The sequence below is a fragment of the Thermothelomyces thermophilus genome, chromosome 1 (assembly GCF_000226095.1).
Source record: "Thermothelomyces thermophilus ATCC 42464 chromosome 1, complete sequence".
Classification (NCBI taxonomy): domain Eukaryota; kingdom Fungi; phylum Ascomycota; class Sordariomycetes; order Sordariales; family Chaetomiaceae; genus Thermothelomyces; species Thermothelomyces thermophilus.
In genome coordinates this window covers 2377614-2391120 of record NC_016472.1, presented here as the reverse complement: position 1 = coordinate 2391120, position 13507 = coordinate 2377614, and the positions used below count along the sequence as shown (strand labels likewise).

Here is a 13507-nt window from a genome sequence, read left to right as displayed (position 1 = left end):
GTAACTCTGTTCTTGTGTCATGGCGGGATAATATGGGCGGAATTTCATGGTACTTTTTTCGTATGTAGTAATAGTGAGTACACCGAACCAGTCCCGGCATCGGTAAACGGCAGCTAATTAAGCACTCAAGTGCCTTAAGTAATTATGTATGTACATACTGCACATACAAACGAGAGGGAATTTAAAAAACCGCGAGGTGGCCCTGCATTAAATATCGTTCGTCAGCCGCACACGTTCCTCTCATTCCTATCATTGCGGCGACGGGGTAGAGTACCCGGTCATTAAAAGCCCACCTTGCCGTTGTAGTCAAGACTTATTAATTAGCCAATTGAGGGTGAGTCTCTAGATTGAGATGTTCTTTGTTACGGCCGGGACCGTCATCAAATATTGTGAAAGCGGCCACCTTCGAAATGGGTTGGAGAATTTTTTTTTGTTTAAAAAAAAAGTTTGCAAAATGGCGAGTATCTAATTCCCTTATTACTCTTGTCGGGGAACGATTAATATTTGACCTCACGTGCCGGTCAAGATCTGAACTTCTTGCTGGCCTCGGTGAAGGTCATACCCTGCTGAATCTCCACGGCCATCTTGGAGTCCGCCTCGACCTGCTTGGCCATGAGCGGCAATGCCTGCTCGGCAAGCCCCCTCGGGAGGACGACCACCCCGTTCACATCGCCAACAAGATAATCCCCGGGGTTGATGACAATGTCCTGCCCGTCGTTGCTGACTCTGACCGGCTCGTTGACTGCGACAACCTTTAGCAGCGAGCCAGGAGGCGTGGTACCTACGTCTCGCGCAAAGATCTGCTCCCTGAGCTTTCAGTTTCCTGCCTCGTTTTGTTTTTGCCTTGGCTCGTTATCCGCGACGCGCGGTGGGAGAAGACGGCTACTCACCGGGTAGTTAAGGTCTTTCTGCTCCTGCAGGTCACGGAAGCGGCCGTCAATGACAGAACCCACGGCACCGCTGGCCTTGGCCCGGGTGCTCATCAGGCCACCGTAGAGAGCGTTGGAGGTTGCGCGGGTGGATGTCACGAACACCACCGCTCCGGCCGGTACCGAGTCGATCTGCCTGGCGTCTTTAGCCACCTCTTCGCTCCAAAGACGGCGTGTGACCGGGCGAGGCTCACGTAGTGACTGGGCCACTTGGGTCTCTCGTCGTCCTTGGGCGCGTACTGCACCGTGTACGCCGGTCCGACAATCTTGGTCGGCCCGTCTTGGCGCTGGGGTGACCACATGGTGATGCCGGGCAGAAAGCCGCCATTGGGATGGTTCAGCTTGACGAGAGCGTCCGAGATATCACATCTGTTTGAGACACCCGTGAGCACACCGACATGGACAAGATAATATTTTTTAAAAAAAGAAATAAATATTTTGAAGAAGAAAGAAATGATGCAGGGAGGTGCGAACTCACGTTGTGTACTCCTGCAGTGCCTTCACAATGGGGTCCTCGACGCCCGATGTGTTCGCAGCCATCGTGAGCGCTCTAGAACTGAGTGAGCGTGCGGATGACGACAGCCGAGGTCCGATCTCCGGTTGGCCGGCGGGGATGCTAATCGAACGGGAAGGAGAGGGCCAACAAGCGTGGGCGAGTCCCAAGGATGTTCGTAGTCGCCCTTTCACTGGAAACTTTGAAGGTGTAATAAGCCCAACGGAATGTTGAAGGTGACGGATTGCACGCATGTCGAGCGATGACTTGGCGAATGAGCGAGGTTCGGGCCGTCTCGTGCCGGGGAATATGGAGTTGTGCCCCAGGTCTACTATTAGTAGTCCATCATCTCGGGCATGTGGGGGTGGGGCCGCTAGGCCGATCCGATCCGTCCCGGGCTCCGGCTTTGGCCGGGATTAAGCTGTCCACTCCGGCAGTCGGAAACTATAACAGTGTACGATGTAAGGTACTAAAGTATATGTATGATCTTTTGAGGATTTCTTCGTACACTACGGAGTAGTGTGCACATCCCTACTATGGTAGCATGCTGTGATTCGTACAGTCCGTCCGTCTTCACTTGTAGGTATTTACCGTAGTGTCTGTCGGTAGGGCCGATCTGTGTGCGAATCACATCCTTTTTTTTTCGCGCCTCGCTAAAACACCAGCCGAATACGTGCTGACTGTATTGCCCTTCCGCCCTGGGGCGAGGTGTGAAGTGTCCACTCAGTAATCTGCATTGCAAGGCGTGACCAGCGATTGGATGGGAACCGAGCGGCGCAACCCAGTAACGGTCGATGCAACTGTGGTCTCGGATTGGCCTGCTAGCTGATGATTGCTCAATTGAAGGATGGTGTTTGTTGCAAACTTGTAGCTGCCCGTATCTAGGACGGACAATAAAAAAAATGTCTGCATCCCTGGTTTTCTTTTGTTGTCAAGGGATGCTGGGTCTGTTTGTTTCACTTTCGCTGCAAGGTACGAACAAGCCAGATGCAAGGGAGGGACGGTGAAACAAACCTTGAGAACATTTTCAATTGTACCAAAAATCAGGTAATGTATGTACAGTACAGTAATCCGTACTCCGTACATACGGAATATAGGCATAATTAATGTCCTCAGTTCTGAAGTATTTCGTACTGCCACGCAGAGGCCACAGCTGGGAGGCGGTGTCGTTTCACCTGTCGCCCAGCCACAGAGAGCGCCGCTGATCTTGCAGCACCCGCAAGCGCGCTTGTCGCGGACAAGGTAGACTTATGAACGAGTCGAACAAGGGTTCGAGGTACGCAGCCCCGAATTGGGCTGCTGAATAAATCCAACTCAAGATATCCTGCCAACAGGACGAGGCATATGCGAAGGGCCGACGAAGAGTTCCAGAGAGTGCGGTGGAAGTTGGAGCGCAATGCATTGTGTAGAGGTATAACGAGCGCTAAATAATAACTAAGTGCTTAATCGTGTACTGTTCACTATGGAGAAGCAGCAGAGCGGGCCCGCTCGCTGAAAAAGCGGAAAGTGCAAGGGGCTTTGTGGACTCCACCCTAATGGAGCTTCTGTGGGCTCGCCAATTCATCGGACAGCGAACGCTCATTGCTAGGTACCCTTCTCGCTGCTAGCCGAGTCCCACGATACACTACTCCGGCCCCTGGTGGTTGGTCCAGATGGCCAGCCTTACACTACCACTCAGATGAAGCGTCCGACCTTGGCACCTGCAGCAGTGCCTCGACCGCGCAGGTCCCTCACAGCCAAAAAAGACCAGCCAATTACCCACTGCCGCCGCCCGGCTGACGTCCTGTCTCGATTCGGTCAACGCACTCCTCCGTAAACCACACGAGTATTCCGTACATCCTCCCATAACCTTGCCAAACCTCCGCCCTCAACAATGCCATCTGCTCGCATTGTCGATAGCCCACGGCGATCTTGAGTTTATGGTTTATTTTTCTTATCTAGGACTGATTTGGGTGGCAATCACCACACACGACATACGAAAGTAACGTATCTTACGGATCCCTTCAGCGGAGAAGAAGAGAAGGGAAAAAAAAAAAAAAAATAAGCCACCGAAAAACCCCTCCCCCAGGCTCAGCCCCAATCTCACCCTTAGGTACTGCCCGAGCCCCAAACGCACGGAAAACTCTGGTACATCACAGTATCGCGGGTCGGCAACACGTTCGTCCGTTTCCCTCGCGGGGAGGTCCACGATGCGGACGCGGCCTTACCTGGGGTAGCCGGGTAGACAGCTTTCCTCGACCGACGGCGTAATACCGACGCGGATTTCCTGCTGCCCTCGTCTCTCATCGCCATGGCCCCGCAGTCTTTCGCCGAGGCTGTGTTGCCTCGGGTATTAGTAGGCGGTGATAGACTGAGCGACCCGACCTCGACGCTACAGAGCCGTGATGATGGGAATAGCGCTTCGGGGCACAACCGGGTACGTCAGAACCACGTCGGCCTCGGTCGGCACCGCTGCCGCCGGACTGCGCACTGATGGATCTACTCCTACCCAGCCTCAGAAGATTGTGATCTTTGCCCTGTCCGCCATCCTCACCGTCATCATCCTCTTCTTCGTCCTGCGGCATCTCTACGTCCGATATGTCCTGGAACGGCACGCGTACCACAAAGCAGGCCATGATGATGACGAACGGCACCACCGCCATTACCCGACCACCAGCCAGGCCAACCTCCAATACGCCCTCTCCGACTCCCACGCGCAACCAGACATCAACAACAACAGCAGCAGCAGCAACAACAACAACAACAACACTGCCGCTGGCGTCGACCGCAGCACCTCAATCCGCAGCGTCATGACGCTGCCCGTCTACCGGCCCAAGCCGAGCGAGAACGAGCTGGTGCTCGGGCGCGAGGGCGAGCGCGACGGCATCGACGTGGTGGTGGAGATGCAGACGGCCGAGGAGGAGGAGGCGCTGCGGGACGAGGAGATGGAGGCGATGTACCGGATCCGGGCGGCGCGGCGGCGGCAGCTGGAGGAGCGGGAGGCGCGGCGGGAGGCGCGGCGGCGGGCGCGCGAGGCCAACGACGAGGCGGCGCTGCGGCAGCTGCGCGAGGAGGCGCGCGCCTCGGCCGAGCGCGGCAACTCCGAGATCGAGGAGCTGCGGGACGAGCACGAGCGCATCCGCGCCGCCGCCCGCCAGCGCGCCGTCAGCAGCGTCTCGTACGCCGACGTCGGCATCGCCCGCGCCGACGGCACCCGCGTCCGCGCCAACAGCGCCGAGAGCACCGAGCGCGTCGGCCTGCTCTCCGACGCCGCCAGCATCGCCGCCGACAGCCTCTTCCGTCGCCGCGACCGCAGCGCCAGCGCCACCCTGAGCATAGACACCTCGCTGACCGCCCACGGCCGGCCCGAATCCCCCGGCCTGAGCACGGGCGGGTACAGCTGGGGGAACGCCGCCGCCGCCGCCGCCGCCACCGCGGGCGGGCAGACGTCGAGGTCCAGGGCGAGCTCAGCCGGGACGACGGCGCCGAGGATCCCGACCCCGAGCCCCGGGATCCCGACGCCGCGGGCCGGGTCGCCGCCCGAGATCATCGAGCCGGGGGACGTGGGCGACATGGGGATGCCGCCCCCGCCGGGGTACGACGAGGTCAGCCTGGGCGAGCTCACGCCGCTGCACTCGCGCCGCAACTCGGACGCGCCGCGGCCGGCCAGCCCCTACCCGGACCCCCCCCCGGAATACCCGGGCCAGGGGCCGGCCGAGAGGAGGACGAACCGCCTGTCGGCGCGCATGGAGGAGCTGGCCGCCCAGCAGACTCAGGCGCAGGCCGATGAGAGCGCTGCTGGTGCTGCTGCCGCGGAGGGGACGACGAGGCCGAACCAGGTGCCGCAGATCGTGATAGATCCGTCCGGCGCGAGGCCTTGATCTTTTAGCTTAGTTTAGCAACAGCGTATATCGACCGCGTCGTGTGAGTTCATACACCGCACATCCTAATGGAACCATGAGCCCGGGGAAAGAGAGAGATGGGGGAGGGGGGGGAGAGGGGCTGTCATTGGGGGAGGTTGGCGCAAGTACGGCGCGCCGAAAGAGTAGCAGGGTAGGACGAGCCAAAATTGGGCGGTTGGATACCCTGGCACGGTGACAAGGCGCGGGAATTCATCTTGTACATACGCCACATACCTTCCTTACCTTGTTCTGCTTGCTGCGGAGTCTTTAGGCGTCGGATTTGGGCTTGGTTTAGGCTGGCCAGGTTCGGCTTCAAAGTTCTAATATGTCTTACATAGAGAGGGGCGGGTCTGCATTATCACAATTGCCAATATATACCTTGACTCAATTTTGGAGTAGGAAGTGACCGACATGAATCCCTATCTAGTGTATCTTCTCAATGCCCCTTGCCGGACCAGGGTCGGCGACATCCCACTGTGTGAGGCCCGCCTGGCTCTGCTTACCTACGGACACTTACGCTGCTGCAAACACAAGTGGCACGTTTTTTCAGCGAAGGACAACGGAGTGCATTATCTACATATGGCATTTTCTGTACAGAGGTAAGCGGACCTCTGCTGACCTCACAAGACGTCATCATCATCATGGTCTCTGGTCCGTCAGTATCTCAGCAAAGGCTCTTCTTCTCTGCGTGTTCTTCTAGGGAGGAGTGTGACTTGCAGTAAGCAATCGGACCCATATCATGAATTAGTAAACAAGCATTACTAAACAAGAAAAAAAAAAGGTCAAAACGACGAGGGTGTTGGCGAAAGTTCATCCAAATGCGGTGGGGCATGGCGCCGATAGTATAATCCGTACGGATGTATGTACATAATCCGTACATTCTACGGATTGCTTTTCTGTCGAGTTGCAACGCCGTTCGGCAGGTGGAACCCCTTACCCGTCCGTCATTTTGTGAAGTCCCGAGGCCCCCTTCAATAACTAATCCCCAACAAGCGCCCGGCCTCAGCAAAGCGGGCATGTTCCGATTACTTTTGTAGCGCAACTGCGGATAGGAAAACAAGGATGCTCCACACCAGCACTGATTCAGCGGGAAAGGGGGTGGATTGCGTGCTTTGGGGTATTGTGTTGCTTGAACCCAGAGAGGCGGGAAAACCTTCTCCAAACCTGGGGCCACGGGGCCCGAGGTGCGGAACCGAGACCCACGGTTCCAGCGGGCCGATGGTGCTAACCCACTTGCGGATGCGAACCCGCCGGTTCAAGGCGGGGGGAGGATGGGAAGGAAGTGCACAAATTGGAGAACCCCAACACCTCCTGATTATATCCGAGCGGCGGCGGGTAGTTTGCAGGGCGCGACCCCAGGGCTGAATCAAAGGGAACCAACGTCCGTGGTGGACCGGACGAACCATCACGTCTATAAGACCCCCCGAGACGTAGCCTCACTTTCGGTGTCTTCAGCCCTGGACACGGAGAGGCCTATTTTTTTTTCGCTACTAGAACAGCGACAATAGCCTAGATAACACAGTCCGGGCCTCCGTGGACAAACTTACCCGTCATCGCTTTCTCTTGCCGCCCGAGGCTCCTCGACAACGTTGGATTTAGGAGCAGCACAGCACGACCACGTCCGGTCCGCCGTCACTCCGGGAGCCAAGCCGGCCCCCGAGCGCGGCGGCCGCCGCCATGGAGAAAGAAATGGAAAAAAATGTCTACATCTCCGAATCCGACCAGACCGATGGCGAGCTGATCGGCCAGTCGCCAACAGATGATAACACGACCGATGAAAAGACGAAGATAGCCACTTCCAACGGTATCACCGGCACAGCTCGCCCAGATGTCGCTGAAGCTGCCACCAAGACGGAAGGAGGAGAAGCGGTAGTAGCAGAGGGTGCAGCTAATACTACTGCTGCTGCTACTACTGCCGCCCCCACAGCGGACACGGTACCCGATGGAGGGCTTGTGGCGTGGCTGCAGGTCGTCGGGTCAGTAGCCATCCTGGTCAACACTTGGGGCGTCATCAACACATTCGGCGTGTTCCAGGCGTACTACGAAGCGGAGCTGCTCAGGGACCACTCGTCGTCTGAAATCTCGTGGATCGGGTCGACCCAGGCGGCCCTGCTCTTTGTGGTTGGCGTCTTCGCCGGGCCGCTCTACGACGCCGGCTTCTTCCGGCACCTGCTGATCACGGGCCTGTTCCTCATCGTGCTCGGGCAGTTCATGACGTCGCTGTGCACGGCCTACTGGCAGGTGATGCTGGCGCAGGGGATCGCGATGGGGATCGGCATGGGCATGACCTTCCTGCCGTCGGCGGCCATCATAAGCCAGTACTTCTTGCGGCACCGGGCGCTAGCGCTCGGCCTGTCGAGCGCCGGCTCGCCCGTCGCCGGCGTCGTCTTCCCCATCCTCTTCGACCGGCTGCAACGGCGCGCCGGGTTCGGCTGGGCGACGCGCGCCATCGCCTTCATCCTGCTGGGCATGTCGGCGATCCCCATCGCCTGCATGCGCACGCGGCTGCCCCCCTCGGCGAGGCGGAGGTCGCTCATCGACCGGAGCGCCCTGCGCGACGTGCCGTACGTGCTGTACGTCGTGGGCGGCGTCTTCGCCTTCCTGACGCTGTACGTGACCTTCTTTTACATCACGCTGTTTGCGACCTCGCGCCACGTCGCGAGCGACAGCTTCGCCCCCTACCTAGTCACGCTGCTCAACGCCGGATCGGTTTTGGGGCGCATCATCCCGAACGCGCTGGCCGACCGCTACGGGTCGATGAACCTGATGATCGTGTGCAACTTTGTCTGTGCCGTCTTGGCGTTTAGCTGGCTGGGCATCCGTAACCTCGGCGGGGCCGTGGTCTACGCGCTGCTCTACGGCGCCTTTTCTGGCGGCGTGGTCAGCCTCATGCCGAGCGTCATTGTCGGGCTCTCGCCGGATATGGGGCGCGTGGGTGCTCGATTGGGCATGGCCTTTCTGGTCATGGGCATCGCGATCCTTGTGGGGACCCCGATTGCCGGGGCGATCCTGGGGAGCGAGGAGAATCCCGAGTGGTTGGGTACCAGGTTATATTCCGCGTTTGGGCTCCTCGTGGCCACGGCCTTGTTCTGCACCTCGAGGGTCCTGGTGTTTAAGCGGAAGAGGGGCTGGAAGGCTTGAGCTGGGCGACCGTGCTCGCTGTCCTCCGGTGCGCCATCTTAGCGTTCATATAATTAGGGTTGTTTTTTAGACCCCGGTAGATAAATTGACTCAAATGTAGCTGCGCGCTTTCTTCTTCGTGATTTCGTCAGTCGGATACCTGCGCCAGACGGAGTTCGGAGTGCTGCAGAGCAGCTCGATGCATCTCTCTCTCGCTGTGGGGTGTTTCTGCCCGTCAAAGTTGCGCTTCGTGCCTGCAGTTGGCTGGTATTTCGAAAGTGATTCGTTGAGTTCGCCCAGGAACAAGCAACGCCACATGGCGATCAAGCGGAACTGGTGCGCCGACACCGGTATCCCGATGCAAACAACGAAGCCCTGGAGGAACAACAACGCCGCACCAGGTTATTGCAGGGTTGATGAGGATAGGAAGCGCCATTTTCCCCTTCGATGATGCATTCAGCAGGCCGTAAAAAGCCCTCTGCTGTGCAGCCCAGAAGCCCCTCGGATTTCCATCCGAATGTCTCGGTCAGCACTCCAATCGGAGGAACCCAATGCGGATCCGCCAGCTCAGCAAACTCTAAACAAACAACATACTTGCCCTGCGTAACACGCTTGTCGACGCCATTGTGCATCGCTGATGAAAGCCCGTCTGTCCTGCTATCGATACTGCGATGCTTGCTGCGGTAAGCCCTTACTCAGCATTAGACAACAAAGTCGAGAACCTGGCGCCAAACAGACATTGGCGGGGTAGCGGGAATGAGGGGTGATGGAGCCCGCCACCAGGGAGTCCATCAGATCGAGATCGTCTGAACAGTACATAGGTACCTACCACGGCGGTTCCCCCTTGCGAGGAGCTTGTAGGCCTTGAGCACGCAGTGAGTGCACCGGCTTCTTACTGCATAGTAATCCGTTCTTGCGCATGCTCGGGTTAACTCTATATGGATGGGTACCTTCCAAGTTGGGGTCATTGGCATTGTGCAACAGTGAAAAAAGCCAAGCCCTGTATCGGCGCGTCTGCATGCAAAGGGGGGCCCGGCTCCTGACACGGCCGGGTTGCCCCTCCCTCCTGGAGACGCGCCGCGATTGCTATGGATTATCCGATCATGACGAATGCAAGCCCCGGCTGGTTGCAACGGAATCGGGCCTGCTGCATTGGCAGGTTCCCCGTAAGGCTTGCCAGGTAGGATCCGCACTTGGGGAAAGTGGGCGGTCGGGACGTCGCTTCCCAGACCTGGGCTGACGGTGCGTTGTGTAAGCGGGTAACCTAGGTATGTACATACCTACCTATATGTGCATGTTGCTACCTGAGCTACAGGTATAAAGACGGTAGAGGAATCCGCCTGTTTGTGTCATGATTGCTCTTTTGCTCCCCATCCTCAGCGAAACAACCCCGCCCATCACCCAGACCCCCCAATTCCAGGTTTGTGACGTCCAGCTTCCTGTCGCACAAAATGGCTCCGAAGATTGCTATTGTCTATGTAAGTCCCAGCCCTGAGGCCTCTTTTCCCTTCCTAGAGGACGTGTTGCAATGGGCCGGCAGAGCTAACAGAAGGATCTGCTAATTAGTACTCGTTGTACGGCCACATCCGGCAGTTGGCCGAGGCTGAGAAGGCTGGTATTGAGAAGGCTGGCGGCACGGCGGATGTGTACCAGTATGTTTCGTCGCACGCAAGCATGGCATAATGACCCTTTCAAGACAAGATGCTGACAGATTCAATGACAGAGTCCCCGAAACGCTCTCTCAGGATGTGCTGGAAAAGATGCACGCCCCGCCCAAGGCAGCCGACATCCCCGTCCTCGAGGATCCCAGCGTCCTGGAGCAGTACGACGGCTTCCTCTTCGGCATCCCCACGCGGTACGGCAACTTCCCCGCGCAGTGGAAGACGTTCTGGGATAAGACAGGCAAGCTGTGGACCTCTGGTGCCTTCCATGGCAAGTATGCCGGTCTCTTCATCTCGACGGGCAGCCTGGGTGGTGGTCAGGAGTCGACGGCCATAGCCGTCCAGAGCACGTTGGCCCATCACGGCATCATCTACGTCCCTCTCGGCTACGCCAAGGCCTTCGGCATCCTGACCGATTTGTCGGCGGTCCGCGGTGGATCGGCCTGGGGTGCCGGTACCTTCGCGGGCGTCGACGGCAGCCGCCAGCCGAGCGAGGCCGAGAAGGAGCTGGCCATCATCCAGGGCGAGTGGTTCTACAAGACGGTCGCCAAGGCTGTTGGTGCGTAACCACTCTTGACGCGGGCAAACGAAAGGCATGGCCGGCGGTGCTAATAAGCGGTCGGAAGGAGGCCTGGCGGAGAGCACGGGTAACACCGTGCCAACGCAGGCTGCTGCGACGCCGGACACGAAGAAGAGGGAGGAGCCGAAGGAGGATCGTGGTCCTGCCAAGAAGGAGTCGGCTAAGGAAGGCCCCTGTGGACTACCCGTCAAGTGCACGATAATGTGAGATAGTGGAACAATGCAAATGGAAAATGGATTACTACAGACGGCCCATCGAGTCTCCGTGTTCCAATCGGCGATCAAGTGATTGAAGTGAAGCCAGTGGCTAGAAGTTACTTGATTGTCAAAAGTTGAAACTGGGAGCTGGGTCTGGAAGCTGCATGAGCTTGAGAAGTTGCGTCATGGTATCCACCTTCCTTCATTTTTATTTTGTCCCTCGTCGAGACTCTCTTCAAGTGCCTTTCGTCATGCTCTAAGCAAGGCGCTGCTGGGCAAGGCCGGCCTGCTGCCGGTGGGCGTGGTGGACGTGGAGGGCAACTTTGCGCAGCACGAGGCCGTGAGGCTCTGCGTGGTGGAGAGGAGGAAGAAGAAGAAGAAGAAGAAGAAGGGGCAGAGGAAAGACGGAAAAGGGACGGCCAAGGGAGGTAGGAGCCAAGGAGATTCGGGGGCGCAGAACAGCGGGGAAGAGAACGAGGAGAAAAGGGAGAAGGAAAATGAAATTCCTGATAGGGAACCGGGTGATGAGGAGGATGGGAGCGAGGTCGATGGCAGCGACGGTGACGATAATTTCGCAGATGAGTGCCTCTGTCCTCACTTTGTCTTATCTGACGATGAGCAAGCGAAAGCATCAATAATCCGTGGGAAGATATGCCGCCCACCAACAGTGTTGTAGGTGTTTTTGAGGGTCCGGACCTACCTACTTTCGAAAGGGGTTCTCAAGGGCCGTAGCTGCTGGGTTGGAGCTATGCAAGATTGCCTAGTCTCTGTGCCCCAACGGCAGGAGGACAAGAACACAGCTACGGAAAAGAGAGACGGGTACTGAGAAGTTATGGCGCCGGACATCTACCCAGCGCCTCATACTTCGGTCCAATCAATCCATGTATCACACTCCAGATTAGGTATTAGCTGTACCCAAGCCAGGCTCGGATATTACGTGACTAGGACCCGCGGGGAAGCTAATCGCAAATCACAGGCATGCATAGCAACGTTCGGGCAGCGCTCTGCATTACCAAACTGGTGCGCGAGGCTGGTCGGGCAGGCACGCACAACTGTTGGGTTGAGCTAGCTTGCATGAGGTTGTAAGTACCTGGCATGTAGCAATTTCTTTTAACCTGATTATTCCACAAGCCCGGCACTTGGACAGGATTCAATGCGCTAATTAACACCAAACGCAGGCAAATCTACTCAGTCGGTTAGTTTAATGACAACTTGACAACGGCTAACAGCGGATCCCTCATTCCCAAACCAAGATGGCGAGAGACCAGAAACTGTAAGGTTTCCACTAATGATGCGCCAAACCCCTTCCTGGGCTTGACTGGCGATATATTAGCTTACGCGAATCAGGAATGGCACGGTCGAAGTAGCCTGGATCTGCATTCTCCCGTGCGAATTCGACGCGGCCAAGGTGCTTCTAGATGCGCGATACGACGACGTGACGTCCGCCACCGGGGAGAAGTACGTCCTGGGCCGGATGGGCCGTCACAACGTCGTGATCGGTTGCTTTCCCGCCGGATTTCTGGGTACGGCCCAGGCCGCGAGGGCCGCACTCAGTATCAAATACGAGTTCCCAAACGTTCGGTTCTGTCTCCTTGTTGGGGTCGCCGGGGGCTGCCCCGACCCCAAAGATAAGGACAAGGACGTCCGTCTCGGCGACGTGGTCGTCAGTGAGCCGAAGGGGAACCGGGGTATGTGTCTCTGTCCGGCCACAGCCGTGCTCTCCTCACCTTTCTGATTTTGGAATGGTCTACTGACACGGAGCGACGCGGGTGTTGAGTGATTATTTAGGCGGAGTCGTGAAAGTCGACGCGGGCAAGAATACCGATGGCGGATTCAAGATCTTCTCCCACCTCAACAAGGTTCACGGTGAACTTCTCTCCGCAATCCAGTCGCTCAAGAGCGACCACCGCACAAAGCGGACCAGGGCAATGGACGAATACATGAGCGCGGCGATGGCCAGTTCCGAGGACTACTCGGATCCGGGGTATTTTAAACGGCCCCCGCCAGAGAGCGATCGCCTATTCCGATCCGACTACCCGCACCCGTCTGGAGAACCCGACTGCAAGAATTGTAGCAACGACCACGTCCTGAGCAGGCAGCAGCGGGCACAAGTGGGCGGCGGTAGAAGTGCGGCGGCAGATTCCCCCAAGATCTGGTATGGCACGATCGGCACGGGCGACCACGTCCTACGGTCCGCGCGGGAGCGCGACCGGTTGAGCCGCGAGGAAGGTATCCTGTGCGTGGAGATGGAGGCGGGGGGCGTGATGGAAACGCTACCGGCGCTGGTGGTGCGGGGCGTCTGCGACTACGCCGATAGCCACAAGAACAAGCAGTGGCAGCCATACGCGGCCCTCGCCGCGGCCGCCTACGCCAAGGACCTGCTCACCTACGTGGAGAAGGCGGCCGGCCCCGGCGCGGGCCCCCACGGCGCCCACTGCGTCCTCGGTACCGTCCCGCTCGACGCGGTCCAGCGCGCCTTTGCCGCCGACCCGGTCGGCTTCCGCGAGGACCTGAGGAAACTGGGCACCGCCATGTCGAACACGAAGCTCCATTTCTCCACCCAGCGTCTGCCGCTCTTCCACGAGTTCTTGCGGAAGCACGGCCTCCCGAAGACGATTAGCAACTGGGTGGCGGCGGCGCACCAGA

General features: G+C 58.1%; 5 protein-coding genes across 5 annotated transcripts; 4 read left to right on the top strand and 1 right to left on the bottom strand.

Moving 5' to 3' along the window:
• Window positions 1-397: 397 nt before the first annotated feature.
• Window positions 398-1765, bottom strand: MYCTH_2295315 (uncharacterized protein). The gene is made up of 4 exons (XM_003658862.1): window positions 1408-1765; window positions 1124-1298; window positions 891-1061; window positions 398-800 (listed from the first exon to the last, which is right to left on the bottom strand). Exons 1-4 carry the CDS (start codon window positions 1467-1469, stop codon window positions 522-524), a joined length of 687 nt encoding a protein of 228 aa, XP_003658910.1. The 5' UTR covers window positions 1470-1765; the 3' UTR covers window positions 398-521.
• Window positions 1766-3560: 1795 nt separating this feature from the next.
• MYCTH_2295311 (uncharacterized protein) lies at window positions 3561-5703 on the top strand. The gene is made up of 2 exons (XM_003658861.1): window positions 3561-3838; window positions 3915-5703. The coding sequence occupies exons 1-2, from the start codon at window positions 3713-3715 to the stop codon at window positions 5280-5282; spliced, it is 1494 nt and encodes a 497-aa protein (XP_003658909.1). The 5' UTR covers window positions 3561-3712; the 3' UTR covers window positions 5283-5703.
• Window positions 5704-6896: 1193 nt separating this feature from the next.
• MYCTH_2295309 (uncharacterized protein) lies at window positions 6897-8533 on the top strand. The gene has a single exon (XM_003658860.1). It carries the CDS (start codon window positions 6981-6983, stop codon window positions 8442-8444), a length of 1464 nt encoding a protein of 487 aa, XP_003658908.1. The 5' UTR covers window positions 6897-6980; the 3' UTR covers window positions 8445-8533.
• Window positions 8534-9742: 1209 nt separating this feature from the next.
• On the top strand, window positions 9743-10829 carry MYCTH_2295307 (uncharacterized protein). The gene is made up of 3 exons (XM_003658859.1): window positions 9743-9901; window positions 9990-10075; window positions 10147-10829. The coding sequence occupies exons 1-3, from the start codon at window positions 9875-9877 to the stop codon at window positions 10649-10651; spliced, it is 618 nt and encodes a 205-aa protein (XP_003658907.1). The 5' UTR covers window positions 9743-9874; the 3' UTR covers window positions 10652-10829.
• Window positions 10830-12224: 1395 nt separating this feature from the next.
• Window positions 12225-13263, top strand: MYCTH_23848 (uncharacterized protein; the record flags this gene model as incomplete). Its single annotated transcript, XM_003658858.1, has 2 exons — window positions 12225-12549; window positions 12650-13263. Coding segments are annotated over 2 exons (939 nt in total), but the record flags the coding sequence as incomplete, so codon positions are not given.
• Window positions 13264-13507: the final 244 nt, after the last annotated feature.

Coding starts and splice junctions, on each gene's coding strand:
- MYCTH_2295315 (XM_003658862.1), bottom strand. CDS start 1,469: ATGGCTGCGAACACATCGGGCGTCGAGGACCCCATTGTGAAGGCACTG. Junction 1,299..1,407: donor GCACTGCAGGAGTACACAAC/GTGAGTTCGCAC, acceptor TGTCTCAAACAG/ATGTGATATCTCGGACGCTC. Junction 1,062..1,123: donor CCAAGTGGCCCAGTCACTAC/GTGAGCCTCGCC, acceptor GACGCCAGGCAG/ATCGACTCGGTACCGGCCGG.
- MYCTH_2295311 (XM_003658861.1), top strand. CDS start 3,713: ATGGCCCCGCAGTCTTTCGCCGAGGCTGTGTTGCCTCGGGTATTAGTA. Junction 3,839..3,914: donor GCGCTTCGGGGCACAACCGG/GTACGTCAGAAC, acceptor ACTCCTACCCAG/CCTCAGAAGATTGTGATCTT.
- MYCTH_2295309 (XM_003658860.1), top strand. CDS start 6,981: ATGGAGAAAGAAATGGAAAAAAATGTCTACATCTCCGAATCCGACCAG.
- MYCTH_2295307 (XM_003658859.1), top strand. CDS start 9,875: ATGGCTCCGAAGATTGCTATTGTCTAT. Junction 9,902..9,989: donor CGAAGATTGCTATTGTCTAT/GTAAGTCCCAGC, acceptor TCTGCTAATTAG/TACTCGTTGTACGGCCACAT. Junction 10,076..10,146: donor GGCACGGCGGATGTGTACCA/GTATGTTTCGTC, acceptor ATTCAATGACAG/AGTCCCCGAAACGCTCTCTC.